Genomic DNA, 16564 nt, shown 5'->3' with positions numbered 1-16564 from the left:
GTTTGAGTCCCTCCAAGAAGGCTTTGATGGCAGGCACTCTGAATAAAGAGAGGTGCTACCTGTTTTGGAGATAGGCTGCTATCGTGGTTAAATGGATACGTATTGAGTTGTATGCCAGATTGCATCGGTATAGGTGTAGGAGGTAACAGATGATGTTTTGAATGGATGCGTCCAGCGGGTTAATGTCATTGTTGTTGCAGTAAATGACAAACCTCTTCCATTTAGCCGCATAGCAAGCTCTGGTAGTGGGTCTCCTGGCCTCCTTGATGATCTCCATACAGTCAGGTGGCAGGTTTAGGTAGCCAAACTCTAAGACTTCAGGAGCCAGATTGCCAGGTTCAGCTGTTGCGGATCTGGGTGCTGAATTTCGCCATGGTTCTGCGTTAAAAGTGCGGTTTGATCCGCAGCCTTTGATGCGGCACCACGGAAAGTTCTAGAAAGGTGGTGTACCATGGTTGGCGCGCCCATGTGGGAGCAACTAGGATGAGTGTCAGTGAGTGTTGTCGCAGTTTGCGTGCCACCAGCGGTATTAATGGCGCTGGGGGAAAAGCGTACGCAAATCTGCCGGACCAGTTCATCCATATCGCATTGCCCTGTGACTGTGGATGTGGGAACCTGGCGGCAAAGCTTTGGCATTTTGCGTTTTCGTTTGTGGCGAATAGGTCTATCTCTGGATGACCCCACTGTTGGAAGTACGGCTGGAGAACTGACGGATGTAGCTCCCACTCATGCATTTGGTGGCTGTGTCTGCTGAGCAGATCCGCCATCTGGTTGTCCTTGCCGGGGAGGTGTTCCGCCATGAGGAATATGTTCCTCTGAATGGCCCACTTCCACATGCTCTGAGCCAGATGAGACAACTGTGGAGAGTGTGTTCCTCCCTGCTTCTGTATGTAGTACATGGCAGTCATGTTGTCCGTCCAGATTAACACGACTTTGTTGCACAAGTGTACTTTGAATGCCTTCATGGCTAGGAAGATTGCCATCAGTTCCAGAACGTTGATGTGCATCTTCTTTTATTGCGTTGTCCATAGTCCCTGCACTGTGTAAGTGAGTACATGAGCTCCCCAACCCTGGAGAGAGGCGTCCGCTGTCAGTATTATTTGTGGAACAGGCTCTTGGAACGGTCGGCCCTTGCAAAGGTTTTGTGGATTCCACCAATGCAGAGAGTTGTATGCCCGACCGCTCACCAACACTAGGTCTTTTAAGTGCCCGTGAGCCTGATTCCATTGACGTGCCAAGCACTCCTGAAGCGGGCGCATATGTAGTCTCGCGTGCGGGACTATGAAAATGCAGGAGGCCATCATGCCTATCAACTGCATGAACACTCGCGCAGGAAGGGAGTGATGAGGTTTGAACTTTGAGATCAGCAGTTGCATGCTGTTGATCCTCACTAAATTTGGCTGAGCTGTGGCTGCCAGAGTGTTTATGGTCGCGCCCAGGTACTGTCGTACGTGTGCGGGTTGGAGATGTGATTTTGGGTAATTTAGTGAGAATCCCAGACTGTGAAGAAGGTGAATGGTGAGGGACATGTGGCTGGCACATTGCTGGGCTGACTTTGCCTGAACAAGCCAGTCGTCCAGGTAAGGGAAGACGTGGATGTGTTGTCCCGTAGATGTGCAGCCACTGTTGCTAGGCACTTGGTAAAGACCCTGGGTGCTGTTGTTACTCCGAAGGGGAGAACTTTGAATTGATAGTGATGTCCCTGAATAGTGAACCTGAGATATTTCCTGTGTGATGGGTGTATGGGTATGTGGAAATACGCATCTTTTAGGTCCAGTGTGGCTAGGAAGTCTCCCTGACTGAGTAGCGGGAGAACCTGCTGTAGGGTGAGCATATGGAAATGCTCTGAGAGAATGTATTGGTTGAGGGGTCTGAGGTCTAGTATAGGTCTGAGCGACCCGTCCTTTTTTGGGATTAAGAAGTACAGAGAGTACACCCCTGTCCCCTGCTGGTCGACGGGCACGACCTCTATTGCACCTTTTTGCAGCATACTTAGCACTTCCTGCTGCAATAACCCCAAGTGCTTTACGGACATAGGACGGTGCTTTGGCGGTATGTTGGGTGGAGTGGACGTTAATTCGAGACAGTAACCGTGCTGGATAATGTCCCTGACCCACCTGTCTGTGGTGATGGTTTTCCACGCTGACAGGAACCGTTGGAGTCTCCCCCCCGACAGGTGTTATGTGGTCGGGGGGAAGGGAGAGGGCGTCACTGTTTGTTTTTGGGGGAGGACCTGGTGTTGCCGTAACCACGTCCTCTGCCCTTGGTGCTGGAGCCACGATATCCACCTCTGTTGGTTTTATCATAGGTACTTTGTGTGCCCCCTTTAGTGTACTGCTGCTGTGACCCCGGACTTCTAGCTGCTCCTCTATTCCCGGGGCGACGAAAGTAGCCACTACGAAACTGCTGCGTCTGCAGAGCCCCCATTGATTTCGCAGTGTCAGTGTCTTTTTCAATTTTCTCGAGGGTAGTGTCAACTTCAGGGCCAAATAAATAGTCTGGGTTGACCGGTTGATTTAAGATGTTGTTCTGAATCTCCGGCTTGAAACCTGAGATTCTCAACCATGCATGCCTTCTCAACATGACGCTTGTGTTGATTGCCCTCGCCGCTGTGTCGGTTGCATCCAGTGCGCACTTGATGGATGCATTGGTAAGGAGTTGTCCCTCTCTGATGAGGAGCTCCGCAGCCTCTTTATATTCATCTGGCAAATGTTGGAGTAGTGATTCTAGTGTGTCGTAGTGGGACCTATCATAACGGGCCAGGAGTGCCTGTGTGTTGGCAATGCGCCAGATGTTTGCTGCTTGCGCTGCAATCCGTTTGCCTGATGTCTCCAGCACTTTGGACTCCTTGTCTGGGGGAGGAGCATCACCTGTTGTTTGTGAGTGGGCTCTTTTGCGAGCATTAGCAACCACCATGGAGTCCAAAGGTAACTGACCCCTAATGTAGATAGGGTCTCCGGGTGCAGGCTTGTATTTTTTTTCAATCCTGGGGTTTAGCACCCGCGCCCTGGATGTTTCTTTAAAAATGTCTTTTGCAGGTTTGAGAACTCCTTTTAACATGGGCAAAGTTTTGACAGTTCTTTCGGAAGAGGCGTAAGTGTCCAACAAGAAGTCTTCTTCGACAGTGTCAGAATGGAGTTCTACTCTATGATTGGCAGCAGCCCGTTCTATGAGGGCATTAAAGGCAGCAGTGTCCTCTGTGGGAGATGTCTTTATGTTATAAAGCTGCGTGTCATGGGTATCTGGTGCGGTACCCTGGTCTGTGGGGTCATCCCATGCCTGATCTGGGTCTTGCAGGTGATCATCAGGATCGACATCCCCAGGGTAGGTGGTATCATCCTCTATATAGTCCTCTACTGCGTCTGCCTCCGAAGGCGTAGGAGAAAAGGACGGTGGATCCTGATGGAAGGGTTGAAACGGTTCATGAAGCACTGGCTCTGACCCTGCCGGCAATTTGTGTTTGAGAGGAATTTTGTAGGAGTCCAATCCCCTCTCTGGCGTGATTTTCCACTTACGGAGCATCAACCTACCAGTGTTGGCGTCGATAAATTGTGGCTGTGAAGGCTCGAAATCTGTTTGTCCAGTGGATGGGGACTGTGTCTGGCGGACACGTGTCCGAATCTCGAACAGTTTCGGCGCCGTGGTCGGCGGCAACCCAAACGTGATGTTGGTCGGCGCCGAGGGTGCTTTGGAAGCCTTGTGCGTGCCGGGACCCGACGTAGAGCGGAGGGCTGCCCGTTCTCTGATGCGTTGCAACGATGCCGAGACCTGTTGCACGGTGAACGCAGATGGCTCTTTGGAGCCGGTCGGCACCTTGGAGGTAGGCGTCGAAGCGGCACCCGACTTCTTTGCAGCCATGGGGTCATAGATCCGAAGGGAGGTATCGACGCTCGTTGTAGTCGATGACTTGGTAGGCGCCGCTGTCTTCGACGTCGACGCAGACGGGGTGGCCACCTTGACTTTGGTGGTTGGGGCCGATGTCGTCGGTGCCAGAGGCCGAGGCGCCTTGTGGGGACCGAGGGCCTTCTTCTTTGGCTCGGCACCCGTATCCGCTGCAGTGAGCTCGGCACCGAAATCCCAATTTGCGCGGTCGGAGCCGATGACCGTTGCCGGCGTCGAAGGAGTGGAGGGCTTCAAGGCCTTCGGGCCGATCACAACCAGTTTCACTTTCGGTTTCGATGGAACTGGTGCGATGGATGGTTTCGGCTTCGCCGAAGGGAATCCAGTCGTCTTCGATAGTAATGGCTCTTGCGAAATGTTTGAGGCCGGGCCTGAATGCGGGGCCGAAGAACCGTGAGATTAATCTTGGGTAAGGCCCGAAGGCAATCCCTCGACCTGAGCCTCATGACGACGTATGTTTTCGGCCTCCGTATCGACGGGTTGGCCTAGCTCCTCGCTGGAGTTATCTTCCTCGGCCCCAAAGGCCTCATCGCAGTCTCCTACCTCTTCGACGACTTATTCTCTCTGAAAGATCACCTCATCGTCGTCTTCCGATCGGGAGTCGTGTTCGGAAGCGGGGCTGGAGTTTACGTCTTCCACGCTGTCGGCGTCCTCGTCTTCGGTGCTAAAGATGTTGGCTGGGGCAGGCGCCGATTGCTGCACCTCCAATCTCGCCGCCCGTCGATTCCGGAGAGTCTTCTTCGAGCGGAATCGGGCACAGGCCATACATTTCGACTCATCGTGATCCGGTGAGAGACATTTGTTGCATACCGGGTGGACGTCGATGTGTGGGTATTTCGCGTGGCATAAAGGACACCGTTTGAATGGAGTCCTCGATTCCATCGTCGATCGAAGTCCGATGTTCGGACCAAGCGGATCCGAAAAGCTGGAAGAAGGTGCTAAAGCACTAAAGAAACTAGTCGATACCGAACGGGAACAGTACCGACGATAACTAAAGGCCTTTTGGCCTTAAACTGAATTTTCTTAACTTGAGCTAAGATAAGCACATCCGAACCCAATGGCGGAAAAAAACAATCTAAGGATGGAGAGGATGCCCATGCGCACTGTGGTCCAGGGGAGGAGTCACCTATCTCGTGATACTTCGAAGACTCTTCAAGGACAACAATGTGCAATCATCCGGACCCAACACTAGACGGCGATCTATGCACAGATATGAATTCAGCAGCCCACATGCCTCGAACGCATACATATACAGGTAAATGTAGGCTTGGACCTATGGGCGGCATGGGGGGGGGATCAGTGAAGGGAAGCAAAGGTGTTTTTGGTGGAGGTGGGGGGAACATGGTATGCCTCCAACAGAAAAAAAGAAGGAATGATTCTTGGCTGCAGCCAAAGGCTCATATGATTTTATCATATGAATTAAGATAAATTTGGGTCTGGTTCTTCCACACTTGGAAAAAACGCATATGGAAATACCGACCCTCTTGGAATCAGGAGGAGCTGAATTTTAGGAGCTAATGCCACTCTGCCTGACTTGTAATGAGGTTCTGAATGCAGACCCAATGTCCTCAATGCCAGGGTGCACTTGATAATATTTTATGACCCACTGGAAGGCATTTACTCATCTCTATTCATACGCATTTTTATGACATTGTCTTTACTACTCCTGTCTGATGTCTGCGCTTATAAGAGTGATTTAATTTATAGAATACGTTGGCTGTATAAACATCTCGAGTCTCTTTAGCATGACAGCTTTACTGTCAGAGCCTTTAAGATATGTCTAAAATGTGGGATAGCTATCATGTTTATGGCCTCAGATTATGAGATCTGCACCTTGCAAGGACATTCTCTGTGTTGTAAAAACCTCTGAATGAAAAGTAGAAGTAAAGGCAAATGTAATATCCCCTTTGAAAAACAACAGGATGAAATGTCGAATTCCATACTCTATCTATAAACTCACCTGGACGGACTTGTTCAATTTATGTCCTGTAAGTTTCAAAGGTCATCACTCACCACCAAATGGTGATGGGAAAAGATTTGCCTTTACGACAATATCACGACCACAATCCATTTTATTTAAATCATCTTTTATATTTATTCTGATGTGCAAGAATGACAAAAATACAAACCTGTGCTTTTTGCAGGGGTGCCATTCGACAGCAGAGCACTGCACTGCAGTTTCTGCAGATCTCCAGGAACCATTCTCTGTAGTTGCTCGAACTACCACCTTCTCTCGACTTCATAATCAAGGACAATGATGCACCATCAATGATTAAACCGTAGTCGTGCAACTCAGTTGAGAACCTGAAGAGTACAGAAATCATTTCAAATAATTCATAGAGGATATGCCTAAGAAACACATATTCCACAAAAGAAAGGGCGACAATATAAGCCTCTGCAGTAACCATCTAGTGTTAAATTCCCTCAGGAGTATACCTGAATTACAAAGTGATACAAGAATGTTATCCCAGTTCTAAGTGGTCAAGGCCATACCAGCTATCCACATGCTGGTATTCTTACAGAGAATCTATCTTGCTCCCCTCCTTCTCCCCCCGCTTTAAAATCAAGTAGTCATTCAATATTTTGACAAGCTACAGGAGAAATTATGCACTCCTTAAGAACATGTATACGCCACATCTGCGTACGGTTAACAATATCACCTGGAAGGAAGGCACAGGCAAAGTCATGTTGGTAAGTTTCTATCGGATATAGGACTCTTTTTGGAAAACTGTAACCTAAAATTTGTGAGCAAATGCAACCACTTCAATCCTCTTTCCCCCGTGTGAAACGTCTGAGGACAGCAATATTCTTCAACTTCAGCTCTTTCTGTCTTATTGAGTGAGTCCTTCTTTTACCCTAGATCATCGTAAGACAACACAGAATTACAGCCTTATTTTAATACCACAGTGAGGAGAGTGTGGAAATGTGTCTTGGTTGCCCTGTATCTCAACAGTGCAGCTTCCCAAATATCACTGATGTCTTCATCTCCTTCGGTGAACAGAAACAAGATTCCTACCAGCTGTATCCACTACAAAAGTAGAACACACAATAGTGGCTTTAATGGAGAATGATCTCAACTAAGAACACCGACCTTTCGGATCACTGTACTTCTAATTGCCAAGGTAGAGATATACAGAAGATCTGCAGTCAAATACATAGGAGACTGCTGAAGGAGAGGAGGCTGTGAATAGGTATAATGACTGATAAACCGTGCCTGTAGCAGCCGAGATGAGCCCAGTTCAGCCCTTTAATGGTGCAGCACAGATTGCCACAGTGCTTAATATGTCAACTGAAACATCAGTGTTAGACTTACTTTTGCCAAGAACCAGCCTTGTGGTCTCAAAGGTCTTGACTGCACATAAAGTTAGGATGTCTTTTACCTCTATTCAGAAATAAGCACACCACATAGATACTATTAAATTAAAATATTTAAATACTTGTTTTAAGGACCTGCATCAAAGTCTACATGGTTTGATTGATAACAGGATTCCATGTAAGACTTAGCTACCTGCACACTCAATAGGAAAGTTGACCCAATTATGCAAGTCACCTCTCAAAGCCTTTCAGACATTTAGTAACAAACACTTAAACAAACTTTTAAAACTAGAAAAACACACGAACCAAACTCAGAATATGCCTGCTCTGAGCTAGGTCACAGCTAGCTCAGAGCAGGCAAAACTGAAGTGTAAATCAAATTATTTAATCTGAAAACGAATCTAGTAACCAGTATGTTAAACTGAGAATCTGCCCCATTTAAATCAGTATGGTTCGAAGAAGCTTCTTAGTCTCTGTATTTTTTTGGGGCACTTATAAAAATGCCGTGACCAACATACCCACCTCTCAAACACCACAACAAAAAGCAGGGAAACAAACTAAAATTCCAGTGAAATTTATTTCTCCAGCGATTTTTTATCAAAACCTAAAACTTGAGACACCACAGCACTGTACAAAAGTAAAAGACAATGGCAACAAATATACAAGAAATACACAATAAAATAAATATGTTCATATAATTGGCAAATCACAAAAATCTCCAGGAAAAATGTCAGCGGCACTAAACCAATGTAGGAGCATTAAAATTGTTTTAATTCCGAATAATAACTCCTAAAAATGAGAAACACTAACTACTGGCCACACTGGGTGGTAAAATTTTAAACAGTAAGGGCCAGATTTAGATCTTGGCAGGACCGCGATGGAGTGGGCTTTTCTTTTTTTTGAACATTTAGATGCTGAAGTTCAATGGGCGAGAAGACCACTGTGGTCCCGCCAACTCTGCCAGGACTTTGCTCCCCAACATTTAAGCAGGGTGGGCTGCAGCAGGATTCCCGCTGTCTGGATTTGTTTTGTGCTTGTTTAGAAGGGAATTCCAATGGGACTACCTCAGCGGAAAGGGATGAAAATTCAAATTTTTTGGTATAAAGGCTGCGGTTTCCTCTTCACCTTGGTCCAGGTCCTCCCTGTCCTGGCACACCATGATCGTGACCGACCAGCACCCCGTTCACCAGGAGAGAAGACGCTGCTGCGGCGGTCTGCTCTCTATCATGTATATATCTAAAAATGGGGGGCGGGAATCTGTAAACCCAAAGGAGTACTGGAACCCGCCACAGCCTGGTGGTCCAACCACCAACATCTGAATCAGGCCCTAAGTGGTCAAACACACAGCCATCAATAAAGAATTATATACTAGCTAAAAATAAAAAATAGTTAAATAAAATGTTGCCTTTTTGAGGTCTGGCTCAGTTGTTTGTGGCACATACTATTACTGATTCTTTAAAATATATGGAACAATGTTTTAAAAAAAGAAATGAAAAACAATTTTCCAAGTGCATAAGTGATAGTGGAGTGAAAAAAGGTGCTTGATACAAATACACAAAAAGTGTATCACAAGTTACACACTCTGTATGCAGCCTGTGTATTCAATATATTAAAATAAGTCTGCTGAGTCAGCCAGAATAACTTTATTTGGTCAAGCTGGACCATAAAAGTACATAAAACATCAATACATACAACAATTAGTCAACATTTTTGGTTTGACCAACAGTTTTGATCAACAATAAAACAACATAAAAAGCCATACATACAGGCAGAAAAAATAAGGATTGAAAAGGTTAAAACCTGTTACATGACTACAGTTGCCCTTTGCTTTATGGCACGTTGAATAAAAATAGCAATTACAAAACAGATTCCCACAGTGGGAAGTGTTTGCAAATACGTAAAAGCAGCTCTACTGTAACGTATGTTGGCCTTTTTTAAAAAGGTAAAAGATAACATTTCCTCAGGGTCGTATACATTTTTACATAAGAACACAAAATGTAATGTGTTTTGTGCAGACCAATCATCACAGGTGCAAATGGGTAGGTTCATGAAATAAGAACCCTGAAGGGGAAAGGCAGCTAAAAAGTGCACTGTGCTCAGTGTGAATCTTATTTGCAGAAACCTAAAAAACTGACTGCATACCCATGTTAAGTATGGTTCAGGACCAATATTTGTGCAAATCCTCATACATGCCTGAACAGTTGGCTTATCAACCTACCTCCCCATTCTATAGTCTAAACAACCTGCTAAAAAGTATTCTTCAGGGAGCTTTGGAAGCCTGCATTTAAAATGCTGGGGGGGGGATAAAGAAATCTTCCCGGCCCAGGCCAAGGCCAGTGTTGCGAATATACCTTATCCAAGGAATATTTAAGCATTGGACTAGTGTCAGCCTGTTGGCAAGCATGGCCCGGTTAAAGGAAGTTTGACTCCTTGTCCAGAATCAGAGCCACAGAAGGAGAGGTTGCATTTTTATAATATCATAAATGTACCCTAGCCCGACCTCAGAGTGGTACATGAAAGAGCTGGTGCCTTTAGGGACTGCTAACAGCATTTTAATAACACCATTCTCAACACTTTCCAGTCCCTCCTGATCACTAATGCCCCACATCCCTGCCCCATAGGCCGCAACTGCACAGCATTTAGCTTTATAAATGGCCGTGAGTTCCCTAATGAGCTTCTGACCTAGTTCACTGGCAAAATTGAGGACGGCCTCAACAGCTTTAGAGAAAGCAGCAACTCTATTGGTCTTCAGTGGGCCCCAGGTAAGGTGCCTATCAAAAGGAATGCCTAGGTTAGAAAAAATGGGACCAATACTGACTTTATTGTTGTTAACTGTAAACACAGTGCTTTCCTTCTTCCAGGCTCCAAAGACCATAACATGTGTTTTGGCCTAATCAACCCTCGGGTCCAGGTTCGTCATAAGTTTACAAAAATGGTCAAGCAGGCGCTGCAGACCGATGGCAATCCTGGATATTAGGACTGTAATGGCAACCTAAATTAAAGTAGGAATGCTGCGATCTCCTAAACAGGGGCAATCTGCCCCAAGCTCCAAAAGCAATTCCTGCAGGCCGTTTATGTATAATGAAAAGAGGAAAGGGGCCAGGACGCAGCCCTGACGTACTCCACTGACGAGATTAAAAGCTGCTGTTGTCTTCTTCCGCCTCCCCACCCGCCCCCACATGGGCCATATCTCATACAAGGAACTTGATAATATACTGGTCTATCCCCATATCAGACATAATGCTGCACAATCTAGTTCTGTTTACGGAGTCGAAAGCAGAGCTCGAGTCGATAAATGTCAGATACAGAGTCTCCTTTTTGGACCAAGCATATTTACTAATTAAAAGGTACAGGTTGAGAGACTGCTTAACTGTGCCCAGGCCAGGACGGAAACCAAATTGAAGCTCCGAGAGCATGTTGTGTTCACTAGCCCATGTCTGTAAGTGTTCCAGCAATATTCTTCTCATAATTTGTGCAGTCAAAATAATCAATAAACTGGAGCGATAACATTGCGCTTAAGCTCCAAACAGGCGGGATCCATCGAAGGGCAAATCCAGCAAAGTAGCCTGGACATCAGGCGAGAAACCAGTACCACGCAACCATGCGTGCCTCCTAGTTGCTACAGACGATCCCATCCCCTGGCTACCGAATCAGCCATGTCTAGACCAGATTGTATCACTTGGCGGGCAGCAGCTTGGGCATCGGACACCTCTGAGAAATGCCTTTGTACCTCCTTGGGCAACTTAGGGACAACCTCCCTGGCTGAGTCGATGAGAGCATTGATGTAGCGACCCATAAGGCATGTGCCCTTTGTGGACTTCCAGACGAGAACACCTTCTTTGCCGATTGCTACATGCACTTTGACTCCCTATCTGCAGGCGTAGATGGGAAGGAACCTGCAGACAAACCTTTAAGGGCACAAAGCCTGGACCACCAAGCTTTCCAGCAAAGGATGTGTGGACAGAAAAGCAGACTCCCCTAAAGCTACCTTCGAGCAGGGTTTTTAAAGATGTCATCAGGGTGACGCATTATGCCTTTAACATAGGGAAGTATTGGGTAGCCCTATGAGTACTGGATAGGGTTTCAAAGAGGGAATCTTCCTCAATAGGCTCTTTCTGGAGGGGAACCTAATGGTAGACTGCAGCCCTGCTGATAAGTTTCTGATATGAGGTGCTGTCATCAGCAGGCGATGGTTTGGCAGGATACAGGTCTGGATCTGTGTTTCCCTGGGGATCAATGTCATAATCTGGCTAGAGATCCATGGGCTGTGGTACATCATAAGAATCATCCACGCCCTCTTGCCCACCTGTGAAGGAATGTGGGTACCCCTGCGGAATTATATCTAGTGGATCACACAGAGAATGAGGTGGAGAGGTTGAAGGTGGACGCATTGGGCATGGAGGTGGTGGTGGTGGTGGTGAATGGTGAAATAGGCGGAGGAGAGTGCAAGGGACTAGTATTCTTGTCCGTTTTCTGTTTTTTAACAGGCACTGGCAAGTCTACTGCTTTGCCAAAGGAAAGTAGGTGCTCTCATGGAGGTGGCACTGACACCACAGTTCAGGCTAAGATGTGGCCAGTCTGAGGCTGTATATGTAGCTGTTTCTTGTGTGGATCGAGCCGTTCCTGCATTGTCTGTAGGATTGGTTCTACCGGAGTACCGGGACCCGATTTCGATGCAGGTCTCGACATTTTCAGTTCCGAGATGGGTTTCAGTTTTGGAGCTGAAGATAAAGAGGGTGAGCTTGGTACGGAAGGCATTGGCTTAGGCCATGCTTTCGGTGCCACCGAGCAATGAGGGGGGCATCTGAAGGGTGCCGACCATGGCCTGCTGGCAGTGGTGGCCCGGAAGCCTTATGTTCGGTCCGAGCCGAAGGTTTTTTCAGTGGCAGGATAGGAAAGGCAGTACTCACAGTACGCTGATCCAGTGGAAGGTCCTACATCTGGAGGTCGATCTGTAAGTCGAAATTGGAGCTGGAGTCTTCTATGGAAAAAGCCCCTTCCTCGACCGCAGAGTCCTCATGGAGTTCCTCCTCGACATCATGCTGGCCAAAGATGTCAGGTGTTTTGTCGACCTCTTGATGCTGCATCTCCCTGCGATGTGCCCTTTGGTCCCATAAGGCTTTCTTGGACCGAAACGATCAGCAGGCCTTGCAGTCTTCTCCTTTGTGATGGGGGACAAGCACAGGTTGCAGACCTGATGTAGGTCGGTCCGTGAGTCCTTAGTGTGGCACCTCGGGCAGAAACGGAATGGCGTCCGTTCCATTAGCAGGGCATTCTAAGGCAAAGCCGAAGAGATAGAAAAAGAGGCCAGAAAGGGCGAGGCCTGAATGCCGCGGTAGGGGCGCATCAATACAACGGGAGATAGTTTTCCAGATTCCGAAACGCAAAGATGGGAACCCGACGAGGGTAAGGGTGAATTACAAACTGAAAGGAATCCGAAACGGTCTTGAACTGCAGTGCGGTAATACTTGTCCGTACCTGAAAGAAAACAATCTAACAATTAAGTCGATGCCCATGCGCATTATTGCCAAGAGGAGAAGTCACTTTTCCTCGTGACTCGAAAGACTTTTTCGTAGAAAAACTCGCACACATCCAGACCCAACACTAGATGGCAGGAGTGTGCAAAGCATATGTATCTACAGCCACACATACCCAGAACATATTTTTATGTTGTTATTTAGGCAATTTAGAATTGCATACAATAGTCGGCCTTCAGTTTGTTCAAAGCATTAAGTTTACATGCAAAGTACTTGAGCGCTTGGTTAGTATCAGCTGCCTAAAACATGGATGGCTTAAATTCAGTAAAATAGTGGTAGACAGTTTTTTTTATACAGGCTCTAATGTACTAACAGTAAAAGTATTTGACAGAATCAAATAAAGATGTTTTGTGCTCAATCCACTTGTAGACATAAGTGACTGTTTTTGATATACACTGTTGCTGTTTTGCAGGCAAAAAAAATGCTTCATGTGGCAACTACTCACAATGGTTACCGAAATACTTTCATAGGCGATGAACCTAATCATAATGTGCGAGAAGGATTATTCCACTGTGTAAACCATTCTAAGCTCTATGCACTGCTGAGGGGCACAGCATAGAATCTTGCGGATGTACTAGCATTTTTTAAGGCAACATGAATAGCAATTTCTCACAATCCCAGATAAAGGGCAACCCAGCCGTTAATGGGAACCACAAACAAGGCCATTAATCTCTAGCTTTCTCTTCAATGGATGAGAATCCAAAGGATTACAAGACTTTATGATACTGAAGTAAACCCAGAGATCGAATAAGCATGACCACATCTTAACCTTTCTAAACTCAATTGATATTGGGTAGCTTTAAGGGCGAGTGACTCTGAGAAAGCTTTAGTCAGTCACACTGCCAAGCCCACAGAATTATTCCATAGCCATCTTTGCCCCTCTAGGTTTGCTCAAATTCTTGGTGAATTACTTGATGCTGGTGCTCTGATAAGAGTCTAAGAATTTTCTGTAGTAAACTGAGTCGAACATGTCTGCTACATTCTTGGTGGTTTGTGGTCTAAATCTTAAAGAACGCCTTGGCAACAAGTAAGGGGCAATGGGATGTTAGGACTAATTACTTATTATACTGATTGTCTAAATGCCATATGTTACATAGTCAAAAGGTTTAATTAAATTGTCATCTGATAATGCCTCTGCAACTCTAGGCTGCTTAAAAATGCTGCTCCGAGGGAGTTGGAGGATTGGTATGAAGTTCAAAGGCTGAAATGAAAGTGAGGTAAAATAGAGCTCTAGCTCTTTTTTTTTTTTTGAGCAGATTTTATTCCATTTTCAATTGACATACGATACAACAAACACTCAGTGCTGTAATGCAGAATAAAGTGATACATTCATACTTTTAGCGATGTATGAAATGCGCACCATGTGCGTTGCAACAGCATGGATACCAAGACCGCAAAAGTGTAGCAACAAAATAGAAGTTAAACAATCCCCAAACGCTCCCCGAGAACATTGGGTGGTCATATTGTAGGCAGAGTTACAATTGGTAGAGTGTGTGTAGAGTCTCGGGATGAATTTGATTAGATGTGGCCAGCTCACCCTGTGAACACTTATAGAGGGTGCTTCAATATTAGGGAAGAAAGAATAGCCCCGTGAGGGTCTTCGGGTCACACTACTGAACAAGCATTAGGTGCTAGGCATGGATCCACAAAGCACTAGCTATGCCGCCCCACGCCTCTGAGTTTGCACCATGAACCCCTCAAGGGCGATGACCAGGTATGTATCTCGCTTCCCCCTACTCAGGCATCTGGCACCTGAGCGCAAACCTTTTCAATAAGTATGTTTCAATCGAAGGAGATTGGTTTCTTACGTAGGCCCCTATACTCCTCACATCTCAGCGCTTCACTTTATGCCAAGTCCCAACACAGCACCTCTTCCCTCCAGGTCTCTACTTTAGGATATTGTGAGGATTTCCTGCACTGCATAAGTTATCACCTGGCCTGCAGCAGAGAGAGACCTGTAAAGTGCTACAACACTTTAGCAGTTTTGGCAATGGAGATCGCCCCAGTATACAGTGTTCCAGCATGGCCAAGTGGTGCGAGCCCGTCATCTCTGATAGTGCCTTCGAGACCCGTCTTCAGTGCCCAGTCAGAGAAGGGCAAGACCAAAGCATGTGTATTATTTCCGTGTTCGGCGTCCAACAACGCGGGCACTCTGAGGTTGCTGCTAGAAATATTACGTGAATTTTGTGTGGAGTTAAATATTGCCCTGTGTAATATTGAAAATTGAATAAACTTGATTCGTGTATTACGGAAATATTTATTGGGCTATTCCAAAATACAGGACCCTTCCTTGTCTGTGAGGTTCCCTACAAAGGTCAGTTTCCCATTTGACTTTCAGGGGCGTGAACAATATTATAAGGTGTTCCCTCAGACCCTGGTAGAGCCAATGTATTAGGTGGCTCCCATGCCCCATTGTATACAGTGCCCAGAGTAATTCATAAGTAATGGTTTCTGTGTTATCTGCCGCCCAATGTTTGCGTACATAACAGAGAATACTAGCATGGGTCAAGAACAACGAGTCGAACAATCCATGAGTTTGTACAAAGTCAGCAGCATGGTACACAAGGACGCCATCCGCAAACAGCGAACTGACTGACGTCACCCCGACCTGTTCCTATGGAGCTAGCCTGCGGGCAAGTTAATGTGCCTGTGGGGGTACGAAGGCCACAAAGTGGAATGCTTGGGTTGTACGGCGCTCGTGTGTTAGACTATTTTAGTGCCATTTTCCAACAGGTCAGGGCTATGCATAGTAAGAGTAAACCCTAGCGCTCTAGCTCCTTAACATTTTGTCAAACAGGTGCACTTTGAGCTATATCCTGAATTTTGTTACTGTTTCATTAGTTAGATAAGATGTCTAGACACATAAATAAATGCAGTGAAAATAACTGATTACCAAATACTTGTTTTACCATTACAAGGCTCAAGTGTCTTTCGAGTTGGTGTCGGGATGCTCAGAATCAGAAGTCAGTAAGATGCTCAGCAAAGAGTTTGTCCCACTCATTCTGCCAATTAACACTTCAAACTAACCTTTAGTGTTAAAACCAGTGCATGCACGTAAAAATCAAGTCTCACACATTTAAATAATTCCATGTTTAGTTTTCACTGAGGAGCAGTTAGAAGAAACATAGCCTTTCTGGGAAATAGCTTCTCTCTTCTCTTGAGCAGCTGCCAGGAGCTATTCCATTGGATCAGACATCCTATCCTACGTGAGCATGCTCTGTTGTGCTATACAGTACTGAATTACTGGCAGTCAATGGGTCTCCCTTCTGGCAAAACTAATGAGTTCCACTTGGGCTTCAAGCCCTGTCCTATGCCAAAGCAAAAAGAACTTTGATAATACCCCCTAGAGCACATTCCTCTCGCAAAATATTGTGTCTATCGTTAAGGACACAGAGGCAATTGCTGCCAATTTAAAACAACTATATGCAGGCTATGGCCATATGAATAGAAAAAACTACTTCAGATCTAATGGAGACACGACGAAGGTCTTGATCTTTTGTAGTCAAACATCGATATGGACATACTAGTAGCCAGATAGGCTGGGGGCTTTACCCATTCCAAGAGACTCCACTAAGAACCTTGGAGTTCTGGTCGACAAAAAATTATCTTTCGACCTGCAGATCAACCAGACGGTTTTGAGCTGTTTTTGGATTATTAAGACTCTCAGGAAAGTGCCTCCTTATATCCTCTTCCCGGAGCGCAAGCAAGTGGCCTTGGCAATTATTATATCCAGGTTGGATTACTGCAATGCACTTTACCTGGATATCAATAAGACTGTACTAGCTAAACTGCAGCTGGTCCAGAATGCGGTA

The 16564-nt window shown here is 46.0% G+C and overlaps 1 protein-coding gene across 3 annotated transcripts in view; it reads right to left on the bottom strand.

The window, feature by feature from the left end:
• The window catches only part of ATP11A (ATPase phospholipid transporting 11A), a 791426-nt gene that overhangs the window by 116662 nt on the left and 658200 nt on the right, over window positions 1–16564 (bottom strand). For all 3 annotated transcript variants that reach the window (XM_085622216.1, XM_085622218.1, XM_085622217.1), the window contains exon 20: window positions 6030–6204. In XM_085622216.1, the coding sequence (XP_085478342.1) occupies window positions 6030–6204 (175 nt within the window). The remainder of the gene's footprint in view (window positions 1–6029; window positions 6205–16564) is intronic.

The sequence above is a fragment of the Triturus cristatus genome, chromosome 8 (genome assembly GCF_964204655.1).
Source record: "Triturus cristatus chromosome 8, aTriCri1.1, whole genome shotgun sequence".
NCBI classification, from domain to species: domain Eukaryota; kingdom Metazoa; phylum Chordata; class Amphibia; order Caudata; family Salamandridae; genus Triturus; species Triturus cristatus.
The sequence above is the reverse complement of the archived record's forward strand: the minus strand, read 5'-3'. Positions and strand labels throughout refer to the sequence as shown.